General features: G+C 38.5%; 1 protein-coding gene across 1 annotated transcript; it reads left to right on the top strand.

Moving 5' to 3' along the window:
* Positions 1-20,519: 20,519 nt before the first annotated feature.
* Positions 20,520-21,443, top strand: LOC118576616 (vomeronasal type-1 receptor 4-like). The gene has a single exon (XM_036176814.1). The coding sequence runs from the start codon at positions 20,520-20,522 to the stop codon at positions 21,441-21,443; it is 924 nt and encodes a 307-aa protein (XP_036032707.1).
* The last annotated feature ends 218 nt before the right edge of the window (positions 21,444-21,661 follow it).

Raw genomic sequence — 21,661 nt, 5'->3', positions numbered from 1 at the left:
TAACCACAGAACCACAGCTGTTGCAATTTTGCACCGTCTAACCTCTATAGAAAGCCCTCTGAGTGGGACCTAGGCGTTGCCGGGGAGATGTCCACAGCCACAACAACCTTGAAATAGAAAAGAACCATTTGCCCTGTGTCCATGTGAATTGTGAGAAAAACATCCCCAAGAGCAGCCGCAGAGAACGTGATCACATTCCTGGGCCTCTTCCTGTGGCCTCTTTTCCAGCCCAGCAGCTCCTCTGACTTGAAGTTCTCAGGCCACCTGGGTGCGGATCCTGCCACTGCCCTGCTGACTGGTGACTTTCCCAGACCACCCCAGGGGGCTCCTGTAGCTGCAGGGATTTTCAAATTCCTGCCAGACCCTGCCCAGTGTACTCCCCCAAGGAAAATCACCCAGGAAGTGTTCCCACCCAAAAGTTGCTAAAGTGTCCTTTCCCAAAAGGTTATTTCCTTTTGGGAAATAACCAAGATACTGGCCACAGTCCAGTGCCAGAGAATCAGATCTGTAGTTCTTGTTTTGCTTCTACTGAAGGATAGGAATTAACATTTAATTCCAAAGGTAAACTTGATGAGGAAACCGTTCAAATGATCATCTTTATGGAGGTCAAAAGTATCACTTTCTCACACTCAACATAAAAATATTTCCTTATATAGAATATTAAAAAAAAACAAACCATGAGTTGTGCTATGTTTTGCATGGAGAATGAAATTGAAAACACTTCTTTTACCAATAATATTTCTTCTTCCATAGCATGGTCATTATCAACTAAATTTTCTTTGGCTCAGATATTGAACAAGAGTAATGTGCTTTGTCTAGATGGCGTATAATATGTGGATCACGGTGACTAATGACTTTAGTGTTATTAACTTAACACCAAGAATGACATCATCTTGTACATCTGTTGTTATTCATTTACCTTCCAGGAGAAACTTAGCTATAGGCTAACTAATGGATGCTTTGGTAAGAATTTAGGTTTGGACTGTTGAACTGAAATGGTAATGACACTAATGTTGTATTTCTTTGGCATCTATTTTTTTTTTTTACAAAAAGTATATTTATAAATATATACATATATAATATGAAGTTATACATGTTTATTTTTTGAGTTTGATAGTATTCCTTCTGCTTGTATTTATCTATGTTTTTTTGCCTACATGCATATCTGTGCACTACAGATATACAGCACCTGCAGAGGCCAGAAGAAGGCATGGGATCCCCTGAAGAGAGTGAAACAATTGTTAGCAGCAATGTGGGTGCTGGAAATTGAACCTGGGTGATTTAGAGGAACAGGCAGTGCTTTCAAACACTGAATCATCTCTTTACACTCCTTCTGCTTGGTGTTGAAATATTACAGCATGTATCACTAGAAATTGAAGAGTAATGAGTGAATGAAGTTTTAGCATCTTAACACATGCATGTGTGTATATTAAATTATTTCACAGTTTAAAGGTGGATTTCTTATAAGAGTAAATACTTAGGTAAGAGAAGTGCTTATCTCACTTCTTTCCAATTCTTTCTCAATGGCACATTCAAAGTCATCCATTTAAATGCCTGCACATTATAGTCTTGAAATTTCATTCCTTCTTAGACCTAACTCCAGTTATCTTAACTGAGAGGTTTACATTGGGACACTTGAGAACTGTAAGTATTCAGCTCTGGATCAAGGACCCGTATCCCAATACACAGTTCTGCCGTATCTGGAGGAATCACTCTTTCTACCTGTATGGCTTTGTTGAACTATCAGCCTGGGCACCATAAAACTGCCTTTTCCAAAGGAGAGTACTTTCCCAAAGCACTGCTCCTTTTTCCCTTTCTGGCCCCTGTCTCTCAGATTGAAAGAGAAACACTCATCTGTCTCCTCCCTCCCTGCTGTGAGTGTGATTCTCTCGGGGTAACGGGTGCACAGGTCATGTGTATGTGGAATGGATGTAGCCCATAGAGAGGTCACAAAGATAAACGTGAATTCGTCTGTGACCTCACTTCGCTACAAAACAAAAATGATCATTTCCCTGTGGTATTAATGACACTGAAGTGTTTGCATTGTATTTCTGAAAGTTTCCTGTAATTCCAAATACCCACAAGCAATTAAAAGTTTCTTACTTGTGCCAAGAATCTCTGCAGAGTCATAAATGTGACAAGGGATTAGTGTTTCCAGCATCTCTGGGGAAGAGAATGTCCCACTTGTAAACAGCACAGAATGAGTGGGGCTGAGGCTTTGAGAACTCACATTATAGAATAATGATATCAATTAGGTACATAGTCCCACTGGATTGTGCGCATTTGTGAGAAAGTTTTTGTACTGCAGACTTCTTCCTCTGGTTTGTTACAGTCCCCTGAATTACACCATTAACAAGGCTATGATTAGGGATATGGAACACCAAGTGAACAGTACAATTAAGAACACTGTGCCCAGGAGTATTAATCAAACCTGTTACAGAATGTTTATGCCCATCTGAACAAACTATTTGTAAAGCATGTTTGAGGGAAGTAGTTCTAAATTGGGTAATACACTGGCAACTTAGATTCTCTTAATAACTTAATAGTTCATGGGAGACTTCACTAAAGGCAGTTTACCATGGAAAGCAAAGATAATATATCACTATAGTTTTTAAAGTACAAATTGGTATGTAGAAAGGTATATACATATAAATATAATATATAGCATATACAAGCATGTGAACAAATATATGTACAGTTTTAGATATATATAGGACTATGTGTCTATGTATATGTATTTGTGCACATATTTTAGGTATATATCATGAATAGAAAAGATTTTGTAACTCTGAAGTCTAAGGGTATTAAACATGGGGACATAAAAAAATAGCCTATGCACCTAAATTTTATAATCAATTATATCCTATAATGGAAGAGTATAGGACTGACTTTTCTGATAAATGCTGTTTGAATTTTGCTTTAACAAATCAAACATTCACATAACTTGTAGTCAAGTTAAAAATGTGTTTGGGAAGCCGGGGAATGGTGGCACACACCTTTAATCCCAGCACTTGGGAGGCAGAGACAGGCAGATCTCAATGAATTCAGGGCCAGCTTGGTCTACAGAGTTCATTCCAAGACAGCCAGGACTGTTACACAGAGAAAATGTGTCAGGAAAAAACAAAAACAAAAACAAAAACAAACAAACAAACAAACAAACAAACAGTGTGTTTGGGATCATTCAGGATTAAATACTCATTCTGTTAACATACTGTGGATTCACCCTGCTTAAAATTAATGGACCTTCAAAGAAAACAATGCTATCAATATCACTATGCTTTGGATTCCTGATGTTGTGTAATGTGTACTTCTCCTTCATGGCTTATTCATGCTCCTGACTCAGAAAAATATCTATACACAGTGACTACACCAAAGACCACTGGCTGATAGCAGCAAGGAATTGGAAGCAATGTCTCAACATCACAAAATGTTGAAAGCAAACATGAATATATATATATACACACACACACACACACACACACACACACACACACACACACACACACACACATATATATACCAATAACACATGACTATGACTTTCTGTGCTTGTCTGAGTTAATGGGGCCACCAAACAATTTTTTTCCCATGTGAGACTCTTGTAAAAGATTGGACAAGACAATAGTCATTTGTTCCTTTTTAATACCCTGTTTGCTGTGCTGGTCAATAAACAGAGAGGATGTCCTTTGATCCAAATTCTTCAGATTCTTTGAAACAAATCAGGACTACTCTTGTATAAACTGTAGCAAGGGTCAGTTTCTTTTATTTTACTTCATATGACACCACCCCACTAGGGAGTTTTATATAACATATGATATAGAGAAACTAAAAATAGAGGAACATTGTAGTATATCTACAGGAGGAAGAATTGCTGAGGATCCACTGGAAACATAAGTTATATTTAAGAAATGAATAAAAGATAGGAGGAAAATGCATACAAAGACAATCAACTTTGTTCCCCCAGGAGAAATTATATAAGTATGTATATTTTAAAAATGTTTATGGGGGACCACATGCATGTTGGATCCGTAGAAAATACCTCATCTCTAATTTTCATTGAAAAATAGTGTTACATTTGCCTGAATGTAATTAGACATCAATGTAATCAGAAGTCATAAAGTCATCAGATACAGTGAATCCCATGGCAGTTGTGTAAAAATCAAATGGAAATATGTTATTTAATAGGCTCAGAGTATAGAAAACAAGATTACCATAAATTACAAAGAGAAAAGAAATATATACACATATATGTATGTATATTTCATTAAGTGAAGCACAAAGTTTATGCTGTAACCTTAAATCTATGTGTAGCATAACATTGCAATTCCAGCTCTAAGGGGAGGAATTTATGAATACCTTCCATGCGGATTCTCTTTCCATGTATGTCTGGCTGTGGGTCTCTATGTCTATTCTCATCTGCTGAAGGAGGAAGCCTCTCTGATGCTGACTGGAAAAGGCACTGATCTATGAGTATAGCAGGATGTCATTAGAAGTCATTTAACTGATACTTATCATCATTTTTTTTTTAGCCCACTAGTGTTTGATTTTACAGTAGGTCTCTGGACTATCCAGTCTCTGGTTCTTGGTTATTCAAACAGTGTCGGTTATGGGTTCCTTCTTGTGGAGTCAAATCAGATATTGGTTGGCTACCCCCACAAGTTCTGTGCCAGCAGTGCACTAGCGTATTTTGCAAACAGGACAGGATGTAGGTCAAAGATTTTGTGGCTGGGTTGGTGTCCAGATTTCTCTTCCTGCAGAGTACCTTTCCATACCAAACAGACTAGAATGCTGTAGTAAAGGATACATGTCGGCACTTCCTCTACTTCTTCATGTTCAATGAGTCATGTGGGTGTTGTCCTTGGCAATATTTTGGCAATCATTAGTGATAATATTTTTTTTGCCAATAAAATATGCATCCCTCTTAGTGCCTCTTTACCTAACCTCTCTGGATCTACAGATTTTAGCTTGGTTATCATTTACTTAATGGCTAACGTATACTTATAAGTGAATAATACTACTATACTTATCTTTCTGGGTTTGGGTTACCTCACTCAGAATGATTTTTTTCTAGTTCCATTTCATTTATTTTCCTTTAAATTACATGGTATCTTTTTGTTTTTTTTTAGCTGAGAAATACTCCATTGTGTAAATGTACCACATTTTTTTTCATTTTTCTTTATTAAGAAATTTTCTACTCATTTCACATGCTATCCAAAGACACCCCTCCTCCCTCCCCCCCCTTAGCCCTCCTTCCCAATCCACCCCACATCCCCACATCCTCCAAATCGATGTCTCCCATGGGTAGTCAGCAGAGCCCAGCACACTGAGCCTAGGCAGGTCCAAGCCCCTTCCTGCTGCACCAAGGCTGTGCAAGGCATCACACCACTGACACAGGATTCCAGAATCCTGCTCATAGACCAGGGACAGATTCTGATCCCCCTGCCTGGGTGCCCCCCAAACAGTTTGAGCCAAACAACCGTCTTCCATATCCAGAGGGCCTACTCCAGTCCCATGGGGGCTCCACAGCCGCCAGTCCACAGTTCATGGACTTCCACTAGTGTGGCCGATATGTACCACATTTTAAAAACTCCATTCTTTAGTTCAGGACATTTAGGTTGTTTCCAGTTTCTGGTTATTATTATTTGAACATCAATGAACATAGTTGAGCAAGTGTTCTTGCTGTGGATATCGCTCTGAGTAAATAAAGTTCTGATTGGCCAGTGGCCAGGCAGGAAGTATAGGCGGGACAAGAGAGAAGAGAATTCTGGGAAGTAGAAGGTTGGAGAGAGACACCGCCAGGCGCCGCCATGAGAAGCAACATGTAAAGACACTGGTAAGCCACAAGCCATGTGGCAAAGTATAGATAAGCAGAAATGGGTTAATTTAAGATAGAAAAAGTAGATAACAAGAAGCCTGCCACAGCCATACAGTTTGTAAACAATGTAAGTTTCTGTGTGCTTTCTTGGTTGGGTCTGAGCGACTGTGGGACTGGTGGGTAAGAGAGATTTGTCCTGACTGGGCCAGGCAGGAAAACTCTAACTACATGTTCTTGTGGTAGGATGGAACATCCTTTGGCTTTATGCCCAAGAGTGACAAAGCTGCATCTTGAGGCATATCTATTCCTAATTTTGTTAGGAACCATTATATTGACTTCCATAGTGGATGTGAAGTTGGCAAAAATCTTTGCCCATTCTATAGGCTGACATTTTGTTGGATTCATAGTGTCCTTTGCCTTCAAAAGCTTTTCAATTTCATGAGCTCTCATTTATTAATTATTGATTTCAGTGCCTGAACTATCAGTGTTCAGTTCAGAAACTCATCTCCTGTGCTAATGTGGTCAGGGCTATTCCCCAGTTTCTCTTCTATTAGGTTCAGTGTGTCTGGTGTTATGTTGAGGTCTTTGATCCACGTGGATGTAAGTTTTGTGTAGGGTGAGGAGTATGGATCTATTTGTATTCTTCTACTTGCAGACATCACGTTTGATCAGCATCATTTGTTGAAGATGGTGTCTTTTTGTCCTGTATGTATTTCTGCCTTCATTATAAAAAATTTAGCTGTCTATGTGAGTGTAGATTTATGTCTGGATCTTCCGTTTGATCCCATTGATCAACAGATCTGTTTTTATGCTAATACCATGTTTTTTATGACTATACCTCTGTACTATAACTTGAAATCAGGAATGGTGAGACATCCAACACTTCTTTTATTGTTGAGGATCGTGAAACTATCCTGGGTTTTTCGTTTTTCTATATGAACTTGGGAATTTTTTGTCAAGTTTTGTGTAGGATTGTGTTGGGACATTCATGGGGAATGCATTTAATCTGTAGATTGTTTTTGACAAGATGGTCATTTTAAATATGTTAATCTTACCATTCCGTAAGATACCATGAATGGTATCTTCTTCAATCTCTTTCTTCAAAGACTTGAAGTTTTTATAATACAACTCTTTCACTTGCTTTGTTAGAGCTGACCTGAGATATTTTATATTATTTCAGGGTATTTTAAAAGGTTTTATTTCCAGGCTGGAGGGATGGCTCAGCTGCTTTTCCAGAGGTCCTGAGTTCAATTCCCAGCAACCACATGGTGGCTCACAACCATCTGTAATGAGATCTGGCGCCCTCTTCTGGTATGCAGACAGAACACTGTATACATAATAAATAAACCTTAAAAAAAAAGTTTTATTTCCCTAATTTCTTCCTCAGTCCATTTGTCATTTGTATATAGGAGAGCTACTGATTTTTTCTAGTTAATCTTGTATCCAGCTACTTTTCTGAAATTGTTTATCAGATATAGTGGTAGGAGTTTCCTGGCGGATTTTTTTTTTTTTTTTTTTTTTTGCGTAAAAATAGCTTTATTCTCCTTCGAAACATAAACCATCAGTCTTGGGGAAAGGAAGGTGGAAGACTGGTCTGAAGCTCATTTAAAAATGGGGACAAGATTAAGAAGTCCCACTCCACTGCTTGCCTGGCTGAGATAACATTACATACTTTTTTTTTTAATACAATGCCATTTATTTTATTTTATTTTTAGTTTTTGGTTTTTCAAGACAGGGTTTCTCTGTGTAGCTTTGCACCTTTCCTGGAACTCACTTGGTAGCCCAGGCCGGCCTCGAACTCACAGAGATTCACCTGGCTCTGCCTCCCAAGTGCTGGGATTAAAGGTGTGTGCTACCACCGCCCGGCTAACATTACATACCTAACACTGTGTATAAATATCTCCTTATATATATTTTTAAAAAGTCAGTTCCCAATTCACTCTGCTCTAGCTGGGAAACAGTTATCTTCAATTTGTGACATTCCAGATCAGAGAAAGAGTATGGGGGAGAGGCAGACACTGGAGGTGGGGTGGGGGTGGAAACAGGAAGGATACAAGGCAATGAGTAATATCCCCCACATAGCCCAGCTCCCTTTTCCAGAAGAGCCAAGAGGGACCCTTGTAGAACTGAGAGGCCAGTGCTATACCTGTGGGTGTGCACTCCTGTCCCCAATCTCTGATGCTGAGGGGTGATATGTCCTGTCAAATGCTCCCTGTGAGGTCCCGTATTGGAGCTCTAACCTCAAACAGCTCATTTAGCTCAACGACCAAGTTTTGGCATTCCCTTCTGATAGGATCCAGCCCGCATTGCTCAAGCTTCTGAGATCAGACCTTTTTGTTTTTATCATGCCCCCCTTTCCAAGTGAGGGGTACAGGGAGAGCCAAAGGGTCCTTCCTGGGAAGGGGGTGTTGTGAAGAAAACCAGCAGTGGGCCCCATCAGTCCCTGACAGGTGGTAGATGTGGTGTTGGGCGCTGTGTTCACTGGTGGAGACCTCGAAGATGTAGGCAGTGCACAGCAGCAGTTCACGAGTGTCCCTGTTTGTCACCACCTGGAGGATGGTGAAAGATCTCCAAGAGGTTGTTCATCATGTAGCTTCAGGCAAGTGCCACAGTTTGTGTAGGAAATTATTCAGGTACTCACACACTGGGGAGCGTAGCAGGTGGTACACAAAGGGCCTATTCTCCAGCTGGGCCTCACCTCATCGCTGGGAACTTCCTATCCCGGCTCACATACCCCAAGCAGCATCCCCCTTGGTGGGCTTTTTAAGGTCACTTATGTATATAATCATATCATCTGTGAACAGTGATACTTTTAATTCTTCCTTTCTAATTTTATCCCCCTGATCTCCTATAGCTGTCTTATTACTAAACTAAAGTTTTATAACAACTAAAACTTCAGGTACTATATTGGTTAGGTCTATATAGAGTGGACAGCCTTGCCTTGTTTCTGATTTAAAGGATTTGTTTTGAGTTTCTTTCTATTTAATTTGATGTTGGCTATAGGCTTGCTGTAATTGCCTTTATTAAGTTTAGATATGTTCCCTGCATCCTTAATATCTCTAGGACTTTTATCATGAAAGTGCTCTGGATTTTGTCATCTAATGAGATTATTGTGTTTTTTTTTTCTTTCAGTATGTTTATATGGTGGATTACATCTATCTATCTATCTATCTATCTATCTATCTATCTATCTATCTATTGAACTATTGAACCATCCTTGACTCTTTGAGATGGAGCCTTCTTGTTTGTGGTGGATGATGTTTTTGATGTTTCCTTGGATTTGGTTTGCAAATATTTCAATGAGTATTTTTGCATTTAAGTTCATAAGGGAAATATGTGTGTAATTCTCTTCATTTGTTGAGGCTTTGTGCGGTTTGGGTATCAGGGTTACTATGGCCTGGCCTCATAGAAAGAATTTGACAATGTTCTTTCTGTTTCTATTTTATGGAATAATTTGAGGAGTATTGGTATTATGTCTTCTTCGAAAGTCAGGTTGAATTCTGTGTTAAAATCATCTAACCCTGGTCTTTTTTTTTTTTTTTTTTTTGTTGGGAGACTTTTAATGACTGCTTCTATTCTTTTTTAGGAGTTATCAGTCTGTTTAAAATTTTTATCTGATCTTGATTTATCTATGGTAAGTGGTATCTATCAAAAATTTGTTCATTTTTTTTTTCTATTTTCCAATTTTGAGGAGTACGGGTTTTTGAAGGGGTCAAGGACACCACAAGAAAACTCACAGAATCTACTAACCTGGGCTCATAGACACTCACGGAGACTCAACTGACAACCAGGGAGCAACCTAGGCATTCTGCATATATGTTACATTGTGTAGCTTGGTGGGACACCTAACAGTGGGAACAGGTGTTAGGGACCAAGATGTCAGGAACCAAACATGAACCATAGAAAGTACTAGCTAAACCAAAGAACGACTCATAAGCCCCTTCCCAGAGCAGTAACCAGAGGCCTCCAAAGATAAGAGAACATCCCACAGTCAGGTGCCATGACAACCGAATGTAAAGAGCATTCCATGGTCAGGTAGCCTAGCAACAGAATATACTGCCCCTGACCAGTGACCTTAGCAGACATCTCGCAGTTGCACTATCTGCCTCAAACTTCTTGCACCCCTTCCATGTTCTACACGCCCCTTTTCCCTTTCCCTCCTTCCTGCCCCTTCCCCCCTTATGATATATAAGCCATGTGGAGAAAAATAAAGATTGGCGGCTTAATCAGAATACTGTCTTGCTGTCCGTCTCTTTGTGTCGCCCTTCCTTTTCATTCTCTCCCACAGGTGGGTGGCCCCGTTGACACCCTGCTGGCTGGGGCAAACAGGGGCTGTCTCTGACTCTTTTACTGGCTTTTGGGATCCTACTCCTCATACTGTGTTGCCTTGCCTAGCTTTAATATACGGGGAGGTATAGTCTTACTGAAGCTTTAAATGCTATGTTTTGTTGACATCCCTTGGAGACCTGTTCTTTCCTAAACAGAAATGGGGAGGAGTGGATTGGGAGTGGTAACAGACAGGTGTAGGGGAAGTGGGTGGGAGGAGAGGAAGGAGGGGAAACTGAGGCCAGATATAAAATAAATAAATAAAAAAAATAAATATATAAAAAAGAAAGTAATTTAACTAAACATTTATACACAGATAATTGTTTAAAAAGAAGGACATACAGGAATATATCTCACCAAATATTTAACTTTGGATGTGAAATGTTCTGACCAGGCTCCTGTGCTTGAAATCTTGATTCCCAGATGATGGGGCTATTTTGAAATGTTTGAGAACTGGAAGAAGTTATGGCCTTGATTTGTTCATAGCCAACTCTTGTTTCCACTATTCTCCATGCATCCTATCCACCAAGGCATGAAGAGTTGAGGAGACCCAATGACACACTCTTGCTTCTATGGAGAGACATGCCACTAGCTGTTCTCCACCAAGAAGAATTGTTTCTTTTCAAACCTTGAGACAAAATAAATCTTTCCACTCTTACTGACTGCCTTTCATTGGGTATTCTATCATAGTATTCAGAGAGCAATTTAGTCAACAAAGAATAAAACAATCTGAAAAGTCAACATGACATACAGAATGAAAACATTTTAGAAGACACAGTTAAATGAAAGCTAGCATGTGAGACTAAATATTGTTGACATTACCAAACATTAAAACTGACCAACAAGCCGAGCAATGGTGGCACACACCTTTAATCCCAGCACTCGGGAGGCAGAGGCAGGTGAATCTCTGTGAGTTCAAGGCAAATCTGGTCTACTGAGCAAGTTCCAGGACAGGCTCCAAAACTACACAGAGAAACCCAATCTTGAAAAACAAAAACAAAAACAAAAACAAAAAAGTGAATTACAGATTCAGTCCAATCTGTAGGCAATACCAAGGATCCTTCCTTTTCAATAAATGTTATCAAAATTTGTATTCATTAATTAATGGCTTCAAAAACCCAATGGAATCCTGAGCCAACATCCAAATAAAAAAACAACAAAATTAACCCCCCCCCCAAAAAAAAACAAAGCCAAAGGAATAACATTATTTGTCATGCAAAAGCTCTATGGCGAGACTCTGTTGCTCAAGATAACATATACTCAAGAACTGAAGGACACAGAGGTATCCAGATGGGACTGACCTATCGTTATCCCTATTGGTCAGCTTTTGCTGGACTAGAAAGTGTTGCACTGTCTGCTGCTGTTCATTCTAACATTCTTCACAATATCCAAGAGTGGAAACTGTGGAGGTGTCCATGAATTTGTGAATACAGCGATGTTGTGGTAGACAAAGTACAGGAAGCACTATTCTGCCCTTAAAAAAAAGAAGAAATAAGAAAAGAAAATGACAGCCTGGGCTACAGAGTGAGTTCCAGGACAGACTCCAAAGCTACACAGAGAAACCCTTTTCCAAAACAAAACAAAACAAAACAAAACAAAACAAAACAACAACCAAAAACCAAAAAACTCAAAACCACCACCACCACCAAAACAAACCAAGAAAAGAAAATGAAAGAGAAGAAAAAACATTCCAAAACTCGGCATATTCTCAAGTGTCCTTCTAAACATTTATATTCATGCCTGTAGACATCACTGTTAGCCTGTGGCAGAGAAACCTCATTTTGCAGAGGATGCTGGTTAATGAAGAGATTGATTTCTGGTCAAAGTCATGAGCACAAATGACTCACGAATAGGACATCTGTTATCTCCTCCAAGGCTCTGAGTTTCTCACAGAAGAAAATGTGTAAATAATTTCAGAGCAGTACAATGGGGAAGGGGTACCATGCAGATACAACATGGCCATGACAATCCTAACACTCAGCAGTCATGGATTCTTGCACAAGTTTGGATCCTCCAACATTCTATGATAGGGGAGGTATGCACATGATACATAACTTCCTGAGAATCTAATGGCTATTAATGTCTACTAGAGGAGGGGTGACATTTTCTTCAACAATGCATCCACGGGGCAATTAGGATGATGAAGTGGTTCAGATGGAAATAAATAAATAAAATAGGGTAATGGATGTGAAAATAATTAGTATACATTGTATTTATGTGTGAAATTCACAAACTAAAAATTAAAATAAAAAATGCAACACTCCTGTAATTTATAGTCACATGTGTGGAATAAGAGGTCACTACATTTAATCAATAAAGCAGCTGTAGAAAGGCAAGGAGCACATAATGTTAATTATATTCACTTATATTTTATGTGAAAGAGTTATTATTTCAGAACTGGAGAGTAGATATCCAATTCCCAGCAAGGGGGAAGAGTAGGAGAGCTAGAAGGACACAGAAAGTTACATTAGATGATTACTAATGACTTGTGATTTTTACAAATCACCAACTGGGAGAAAATTACTTAGAGCTACTGCTGGCTCCCAAGGCTTGCACTGTCAATTGCTCTAAACAGCACATGAAGTGACAATTCACATTCTTTAGGGAGGTGAGGTCACAGTGTTACCAGTCCTTATCTCAGCCTTGCTGTGTACCTCTCATATATTTAAATGGACTGCGGTAACCATCACATGGATGCAATCAAACTGGTATCAGGACTGAGTCAGGTGAGCATTTTCAGTTTAATCTTAAGGTAGTCTGTAAGGGAAGTGAGCCTTGAGTTTTTATTGTACCAAACAATGACTTTAGTGTTGCTCTGATTGGTTGATAAATAAAGCTGTTTGGCCAATGGTGAGGCAATATAAAGTTAGGCGGCACATACAAACTGAAGATACAGAGGAAGAAAGGTGGGATCAGGGGAGAAGCCAGCCTGCTGCTGAAGGAGCAACAAGATGCCAGCAGACCGGCAATGCCATGGCCATGTGGCAACATAAAGGTTAATAAGGATGGGTTGAATTAAGTTGAAAGAGCTAGCTAATATAAGCTGACCCATAGGCCACACAGTAATATAAGCCTCTGTGGGTTTACTTGGGTCCCAGCAGCTTTGGGACTGGGTGGGACACAGGAAAACTTCTAACTACACTTCAGAAAAGAACAAATTCATTATAAAAGTCGTGAACAATGAAATGAATTCTAAGACATGAGGTAGCTGAGATAGTAAGGAAATTGAATAACATGACGTTATGTCATTCTGTTGTGACTCATATTTTACTTACTTGACAAAGACTTTTTCAAATAATCAAGCTACATTTTCACATGTTTGAGGGATATAAAGGCACCCTGCTACTCAGATGTTATAATAGGAAACAAAATTAAAAAAATTAAGGTTGCTATATGCTTTGCTCTTAAATTGTCACTGGTGATAATAAAGAGAAGACTGCGGAGGCTAGAGAGAAGGATCATGATTAAGAGCACTTTCTGCTCTTGCAGCGGACCAGGGTTTAATACCCAGAACCCCCAGGACTGTTCACAAGGATGTATAACTCCAAAGAGAACTGTCTTGCCAGTCTTCCCAGTTTCGAGGCTGGCCAGCTCCACGGGGTGGGGTGGGAGAGGCAGACAGAAGGAGAAGAATGCAAGGGGAAGAAGATAGAAGGAAGAGGAGAGAGGAAGAGGGATGTAGAAAGAGAGAGGAGGGAGGCATAGAGTCCAGGCACAGCTAGTTAACTTCATAAGCTAAATTTTGACCTGTTAGTAAATTTTTTGTGTGCATGTGACTGGCAAAATGAGAAAATTTATAAAGAAATATGTTTGTGGAATTTTCCTGTTGAACTTCAAGACAAAGTTATTGAAGAGCCAAATCACCCCCATTTCAAGCAAGCCCCTTACCCCAGCTTGAAACAGGCCGGAGTTTCAAAATTCTCAGAGATGCTGACATAAGTTCCAGGACAAAGTCAGGATGTTTGAAGAGCCATCTGGTAGCAACTGATTAACCATAGAATGCCCCAATGTTGGAGATGGTCAAAGTACAAAGTCAGGATGTTTGAAGGACTATCTGGTAACAATTTATTAGCCACAGAATGCTCCAATGCATGAGGTAATCTATAAAGTTTGACAAACAACCAGTTACAACTACAGAGTAAGATAACACATAAATTCTGGAAAGCCCCTAAAACTTGAGCCAATCAGAATTGTATTCATTCTAGCACCCTTAAATGATGTAACCTTGTGGTTTTTGCCTTTAAAAACTGAGCTTGCAACCGGGCAGTGGTGGTGCATGCCTTTAATCCCAGCACTCGCAGAGGTGGGTGGGAGGGGTGTGGGTGTGGGCAGAGCCAGGCGGATCTCTGTGAGTTCGAGGCTAGCCTGGGCTACCAAGTGAGTTCCAGGAAAGGCGCAAAGCTACACAGAGAAACCCTGTCTCGAAAAACAAAAAACAAAAACCAAAAAACAAACAAACAACCCCCCCCAAAACCCCAAACAACAACAACAAAAAACCTGAGCTTGCAGAGGGGCAAGCACCTCCCCTAGCCTCTGCTGTGTTGGGGTGCTTGACCTAGGTCCCTGCTGTGCAGCTTGAACTGCCTCAATAAACCTTGCTTGTCTTTGGTGGTCTCTTTGGGGTTCTTGTGCCCAGGGCACAACAGTTATACTACTCATAGTCAGGATTGCTGTTGATAATCTTGATATTTACTTCAGCAATCAGAACCTGGATGGGTGGCTTGTGGTGTTCCATTACAACCCACAAGTCAAACACATCCATAGTTTCAAACTCTCCCACAGATGCATTTCTGAGTAGGGAGCTTCTTAGAATGACCTTGTCCTTGGGAGAGTCTCTTATGATTTTCCACCTTATACTGTGTATGTTCTCTTTAAACTACTGATGGTATTTTGTTCAAACCTCCATCACAATTACTCTATTTTCCCTAAATTCCTTAGTTTTTTTTTAAAGATTTATTTATTATGTATACAGCATGTATGACCAGAAGAGGGCAGCAGACCTTATAACAGATGGCTGTGAGCCACCATGTGGTTGCTGGGAATTGAACTCAGGACCTCTGGAAGGGCAGTCAGTGCTCCAAACCTCTGTGCCATCTCTCCAGCCCCAATTCCTTAGTTTTTATGGGCAATAAACAGAGAAAATACAGGCAGTCAATTACTCAGAAAATTCTCTGATATACAAGAATACACAAATAACATGTCTATTTGTGTACCTAGTCATTGCTGCAAATTTTACCAAGACAATGTATGATGATTTTACATAACAGGTGAGGGATGAACAAGACAGGCAGAAATAAATAATAGAAGTAACAATAACTATAAATGAAACAATAGGTCACTGTACATGATGTAAATACTTTTATAATAAAAGTTTATTGAAGCAGTTCTAAATCCATTAAATAATGCAATAGTTTTGATATAATCTGAGGTTGTGGAGAAATCTTTGAGTGTATAACTTTCAATCCATTGAAGAGTTCTGATGAGTGGGCAGAAAAGTTTTGGAAAAATCACACACACACACACACACACACACACACACACACACACACACGAGATAATCATTCATGAAACCTGATTTTTTTTTTTTTTTTTTTTACAAATTGGTGCTGTTAAAGCTGGAGATAAACAGCATTCATAACAGAAAATATTTTGCTTATTTTTACTTTTTTGTTGCCTGACAGTTTCATACATTTACATAATGAATGTTAGTCATTTTCACATTCCATTCCTCTTTCACATCTCCTTCCTCTTCCATAGGAACTTTAGTCTCAACAAATCACCTTCATGCATTCACACCTTCTTTCTGTGTGTGGCCCAATGATTTTAATTAGGATAGAAATTTCAGAGCAAGCCTGTTGTTTTCACATAATATTATTTAGATTAAAAAGTATTAAAATAGGTTATTTGCACATATGAGCATATTTTGAAGCAAAACAAAGAAAAGAATGAATGGGATTGGGTGAATGTGAAATATGATTGAAAGGGTTTGGTAGAATTTGAAGAAATCACTTATTGTCAAAGTTAAAAGACATGTTTTTTTGATGAAATAGTATGGATTTATGAACTTTCAAAGGAGTATTTGGGGATAATGGTTGGCCAGGTCAGCAGTACTGAGTTTTTCTTATCTCCAAATAGGAAATGAGTTCATGGTAGTGTTATTCATTAAATTCAGAACAGTGAAAGAAGAAAGCTACAATCTATTTTGTTTATATAAATCTGCAGAGCTCTCCAAAACAAAATATTATTAACAGTAATTAATTTAAAACTTCCTCTGTAACTACATTATAAATATGACATGAATTATTAACACTGAATATTTGAGGAGGTGCCAACTAGATGAAATGAACCCTTTTAACAAAATACAAGAATGCTTGTTTTCAGAATGAATGAAGCAAAAAAATATTAACCACATATTATGGTAAAAATTGATATGTTCATATTCAAAAGACAGAAATACTTCAGTTTTTAGATACTGATGTATATATACATAAGCATATGGATGTATATATACATAAACATATAAATGTATATATATATATATGTATATTTTTTCCCATCTGGCTTTGAAGTCTAATACCCAGTCAATAGCTTGATGTGTTTCACATGGCAAGATATTATTATTTCTCTATAATTTTTTACATATGTGAGCTTGCTTGTTTATATGTGTGTATAGGAGTAAATGGCTGTGCTTCTGTGTATATGCTTATGCCCACAGATTGTTATATATCAAAATATAATATTTGAAAAGTATACATTTTGAAATAATACTAGAACTGGGGATATAGGTGAGCAGTAATGAGTTTGTCTAGACAAAAAAACAAAAAGAAAATTATTAATGAGTAACTGCACGATTAGGCAAGTATCATTAAAGTGTGTGTGTGTGTGTGTGTGTGTGTGTGTGTGTGTGTGTGTGATATTTATAGCATGAGGCTTCCAGCTGACTGGTTCTAGTTCCATGATTTAAATATATATTTAATTATTAAAACAAATACAATAAATTACATATATTATATATTAGAATCATATATACATGTCACTTTTAATCCTGAGGGTTTAGTAACAATGTTAGAAATTTCCAATAACTATTGTCCATCACTAATCTTTTTTTCTTAACTAAAGAAAAATTTTTATTCATTTTACATACCTCACTCAGGATGATATTTTCTAGTTCCCTCAGTTTGCCTGTAAACCTCATGATGTCATTGTTTTCTATAGCTGAGTAATACTTCATTGTGTATAAGTACAACAGTTTCTTTATCCATTCTTCAGTTGAGGGCATCTAGGTTGATTCCAGGTTCTTGATAGTATGAATAATGCCGTTATGAACGTAGGTGAGCAAATGTCCTTATGGTATAATTGAGCATCCCTTGGGTATATGCCCAAGAGTGGTGTAGCTGGGTCTTGAGGTAGATTGATTCCCATTTTCTGAGAAACCACCATACTGGTTTCCAAAGTGGCTGTACAAGTTTGCATTCCCACCAACAGTGGAGAAGTGTTCCCCTTGCTCCACATCCTCTCCAACATAAACTGTCATCAGTGTTTTTGATCTTAGCCATTCTGACAGGTGTAAGATGGTATCTCAGAGTCATTTTGATAGTCATTTCTCTGATGACTAAGAATGTTAAGCAATTCCTTAAATGTCTTTCAGCCATTTGAGATTCTTCTGTTGAGAATTATCTGTTTAGCTCTATAGCCCATTTTTCTAATTGTATTGTTTGGTATTTTGATGTCTAGTTTCTTGAGTTCTTTATATATTTTGGAGATCAGCCCTCTGTCAAATGTGGGGTTGGTGAAGATCTTTTTCCATTCTGTAGGCTGCCATTTTGTGTTATTTACCATGTCCTTTGCCTTACAGAAGCTTCTGTTTCAGGAGGTCCCATTTATTAATTGTTGTTCTCAGTGTCTGTGCTGTGGGTGTTATATTTAGAAAGTAGTCTTCTGGGTCAATGCATTTAAGGCTACTTCCCAATGTCTCTTCTGTCACATTCAGTGCACCTGAGTTTATGTGGAGGTCTTTGATCCATTTGGACTTAAGTTTTATGCAGGGCAATAGACATGAATCTATTTGCATTCTTCTACATGCTGACATCCAGAGTAGTTATATTCACTTAATTTTAGAAAGGTCATATCAGTGTTGAATTTACCAAATTATGCTATGTGCCTTGTTATCCCAGTCTGACTTTCACTCATTCTGTCTTAACTTTTCTGGTATACATGTTTTGATAAATTTCATATTGCATAATCTTGCTTTGCCATTGTTCTATTTACATGCCTATTGTCTTCTCTTATCGTAACTTAGCTTTCTGATTGGCACATGTAAAACTCACTATTTTCCTTTCTCTGGTTATTTTCTGTTGTTATGAAATTTATCATTAACCATTGGTCTTCTATATATTAATTGTGCACTAGTTTATTTTGCACATTTTCTATTGTGATGTTTGTCTTTTTCTTACTGATTTTCTTGATACAGTAATTTTCTACTGTGCTAGGAATGGGTCTTTCATGCTATGATGCTTTACAGCTCATTCTCAATCTTCTGGTAAGATGGCCTTTATTTTAATATATCTTAATTTTATATTATACCATTTTAGGCTAATGGTCTATACATTATTTGAAAAAAAATCAGCCTGCGTGGTGGAGCATGACTTTAATTCCATCCCTCGAGAGGCAGAAGCAGGTGGATCTCTGACTTCAAGGCCAGCATGGTTAACAGAGCAAGTTCTAGGAAAGCCAGGGCTATACAGAGAAACCCTATCTCAAAAGAAATGTTAAAAAACTTTTTTTTTGAGGGCAAGGGAGAAAGTTCAGTGCATATCTGTAATCTTAATGCTACTGGTCTAGAAGAGAAGATAGAAGAATTCTGTGGGCTCACTGTCCAGCCATTTTAACTGAAATAGTAAACTGTAGATTCAGTGAGGGAATTTGTCTCAGAGAAAAGGGAAACAAAAGGAAAACCCCAAATCAAATCAGCCCACAATGCAGAACAACAGAGATAGATAGCCCAAATTGGCCTGTGGTTGTCTTCTGTACACACACACACACACACACATACACACACACACACACACACACACACACACAAGCACATCCACACACTGGCACACATGTGTACATCATACAAACACAGAAAAAGAAAATGTTTATTCATAATAGCACATAATTAATTATTATTAATTTTTAAAGATTTATTTTTATTATTTTAAATTATGAATATATGTATGATGATATCCTCTTGTATTCTCTGAAGTTTAAGTTATAGATGGTTGTAAGCTGCCCAACATGAATGGTGGAAATTGAGCTTTAACTCTCTGAAAGAAGAGGAAGCACTGTCAATTGGTAAGGCATCTTTCTAGCCCCTAGATTTCACTCTGATTAGCAATCTGTTCACAAGCAATTGGTATAGTGTACATAGTAAATGAGAACATTTTGACAATGTAGTTCACAAATAAAAATTTATCCAAAACTTTCCATACAGTCAATCTCAGGTTCACAAGTTCAGCATTCATGTGTTAAAACAACTGCAGATGACACTTGAAAAATGTTTGTTCCAAACTGACATACCTTAACATCATTCCCTAAATAAAAGAGCATAGTGGTCAATTACATTTAAAAATAAACATTTGAATTGCTTTAGGTATTATAAATAATCTGGCACTGATTAAATGTATAAGGGAAGGCTGAAGAGATGGCTTATTGAGTAAATGTTCTTGCTGTGCAAGATAGGGGACCCAAGTTTGAATCCCTAGAACCCACATAAAGCCAGGTACTATAGCACGTATCTGCAATCACAGCTCTCTTAGAGCAAGATCAAAGAGGAGAAAAAAGCTCACTGGACAGTTAGCCCAGCATACAAAGTGGCAAACAGACCCTGTCTTGAAGATGACGATGAACTCTTGTGACCCTACCACATACACTGTAGCATGTGTGTACCTATAGTCACATGTGTGCTCAAGCATGGGCACACACACACACACACACACACACACACACACACACACAAACAAACTTGCACACCCTCCCCCCACACAAAATAAAATATAAAAAGGGGTGTCTATAAACAAATTCAAGCACTATGCCTTTTTATAAAAGAGACTTGAGCAGCCACGGTTATTGCTTATTTACAGGGGGACTGAAATCCAGAACTTTGAAGACATGAAGGGACAGATGGTTCCTAGTCACTCTTGTCATTGCTTCACCTATGGTAACACAGTCTCTAAGTTGGAGAAGATCAATTGATTATCTTTACATTGTTTTCTGACTCTTGAAGCTTCCAGAAATCCAAAGAACCACACAAATTATTGTAAATTATAATGTTACACATTGTAAATGGTTATTTTATCTCAGGAAAAAGAAATTGCCAAGACATTGCCATGACACAATGGCTTCTCACACTTTAGCAGGAATCCTATTTACAGTACAAACTGTAGCTGGAATTTCAGCAAATTTCTCTCTTCTTTATCATCATGTCTCTCTGTGTGTCTCTGGATTTAGGTTCAAGTCCACAGATGTCATAGTTCAGAACCTGACTGTAGCCAACTCCCTTATCATGCTTTCCAAAGGAATGTCACAGACCATGACAGCAGTTGGAGTAAAATATTTCCTTCATGAGTTTGGATGTATATCCATTCTTTATATTTACAGAGTGGCCAGGGGTGTGTCAATTGCGACAACCTGCATACTCAGTGTCTTTCAGGTAATCAAGATGAGCTCCATGAACTCCAGCTGCAAGAAGCTTAAAATAAAAGCCCCACAGTACGTTGGTGTCTCTATTTTCCTGTGTTGGATACTATACGTGTGTGTAAACTTAATTTTCCCTTTGTACCACCACAGCAAATGGAATTTCAAAAACATCACATGGAAACTAGATTCTGGATACTGCTCTGCAGGGATTCAGGATGGAATCACAGGTTCACTGTACATAGTACTGTTATTGTTACCTGAAGTTTCATTCTCAGGGCTCATGCTGTGGTCTAGCAGCACCATGGTTTGCATCCTACACAGGCACAGGAAACAGATGCAGCACATCCACAAGGCAAGGCCCTCCTCCAGACCCTCCCCTGAGGCCAGAGCTACCCAAACCATCCTAGCCCTGGTATGCACCTTTGTGTCTTTTTATACACTCTCATCCACCTTTTATGCTTATATTGCTGCCTTTAATATTTCCAGTAAGTGGCTGGTGAACACCTCTGCCCTAATTTCAACATGTTTCCCGACCATCAGCCCTTTGGTTTTAATGAACCATGATGCCACTCTAACAAGAAGACTCTGGACCAAATTCAGACAGTCTGTTAGATGCGTGTAAAGTTTATCTTTCTTCACAAACTATAGCGTTATACAAAGACAAATGTGCAACTCGAGGAGAAAGACACAAGCTTCTTAAGCCAGACATTAAGGCTGGTTGGGATTTCTCCAGATGATTGAATGTGAAACTCTGGATGATAGACAAGGTCAGCTTACATCAAGGGTTAACCCTCCTTCACTCTAATGATTCCAGTCATGAAGCATTCATTAACAAAAATT

This window comes from Onychomys torridus, unplaced genomic scaffold (assembly GCF_903995425.1).
Source record: "Onychomys torridus unplaced genomic scaffold, mOncTor1.1, whole genome shotgun sequence".
Taxonomy (NCBI): Eukaryota; Metazoa; Chordata; class Mammalia; order Rodentia; family Cricetidae; genus Onychomys; species Onychomys torridus.
This window is presented reverse-complemented; position numbering and strand designations above follow the sequence as displayed.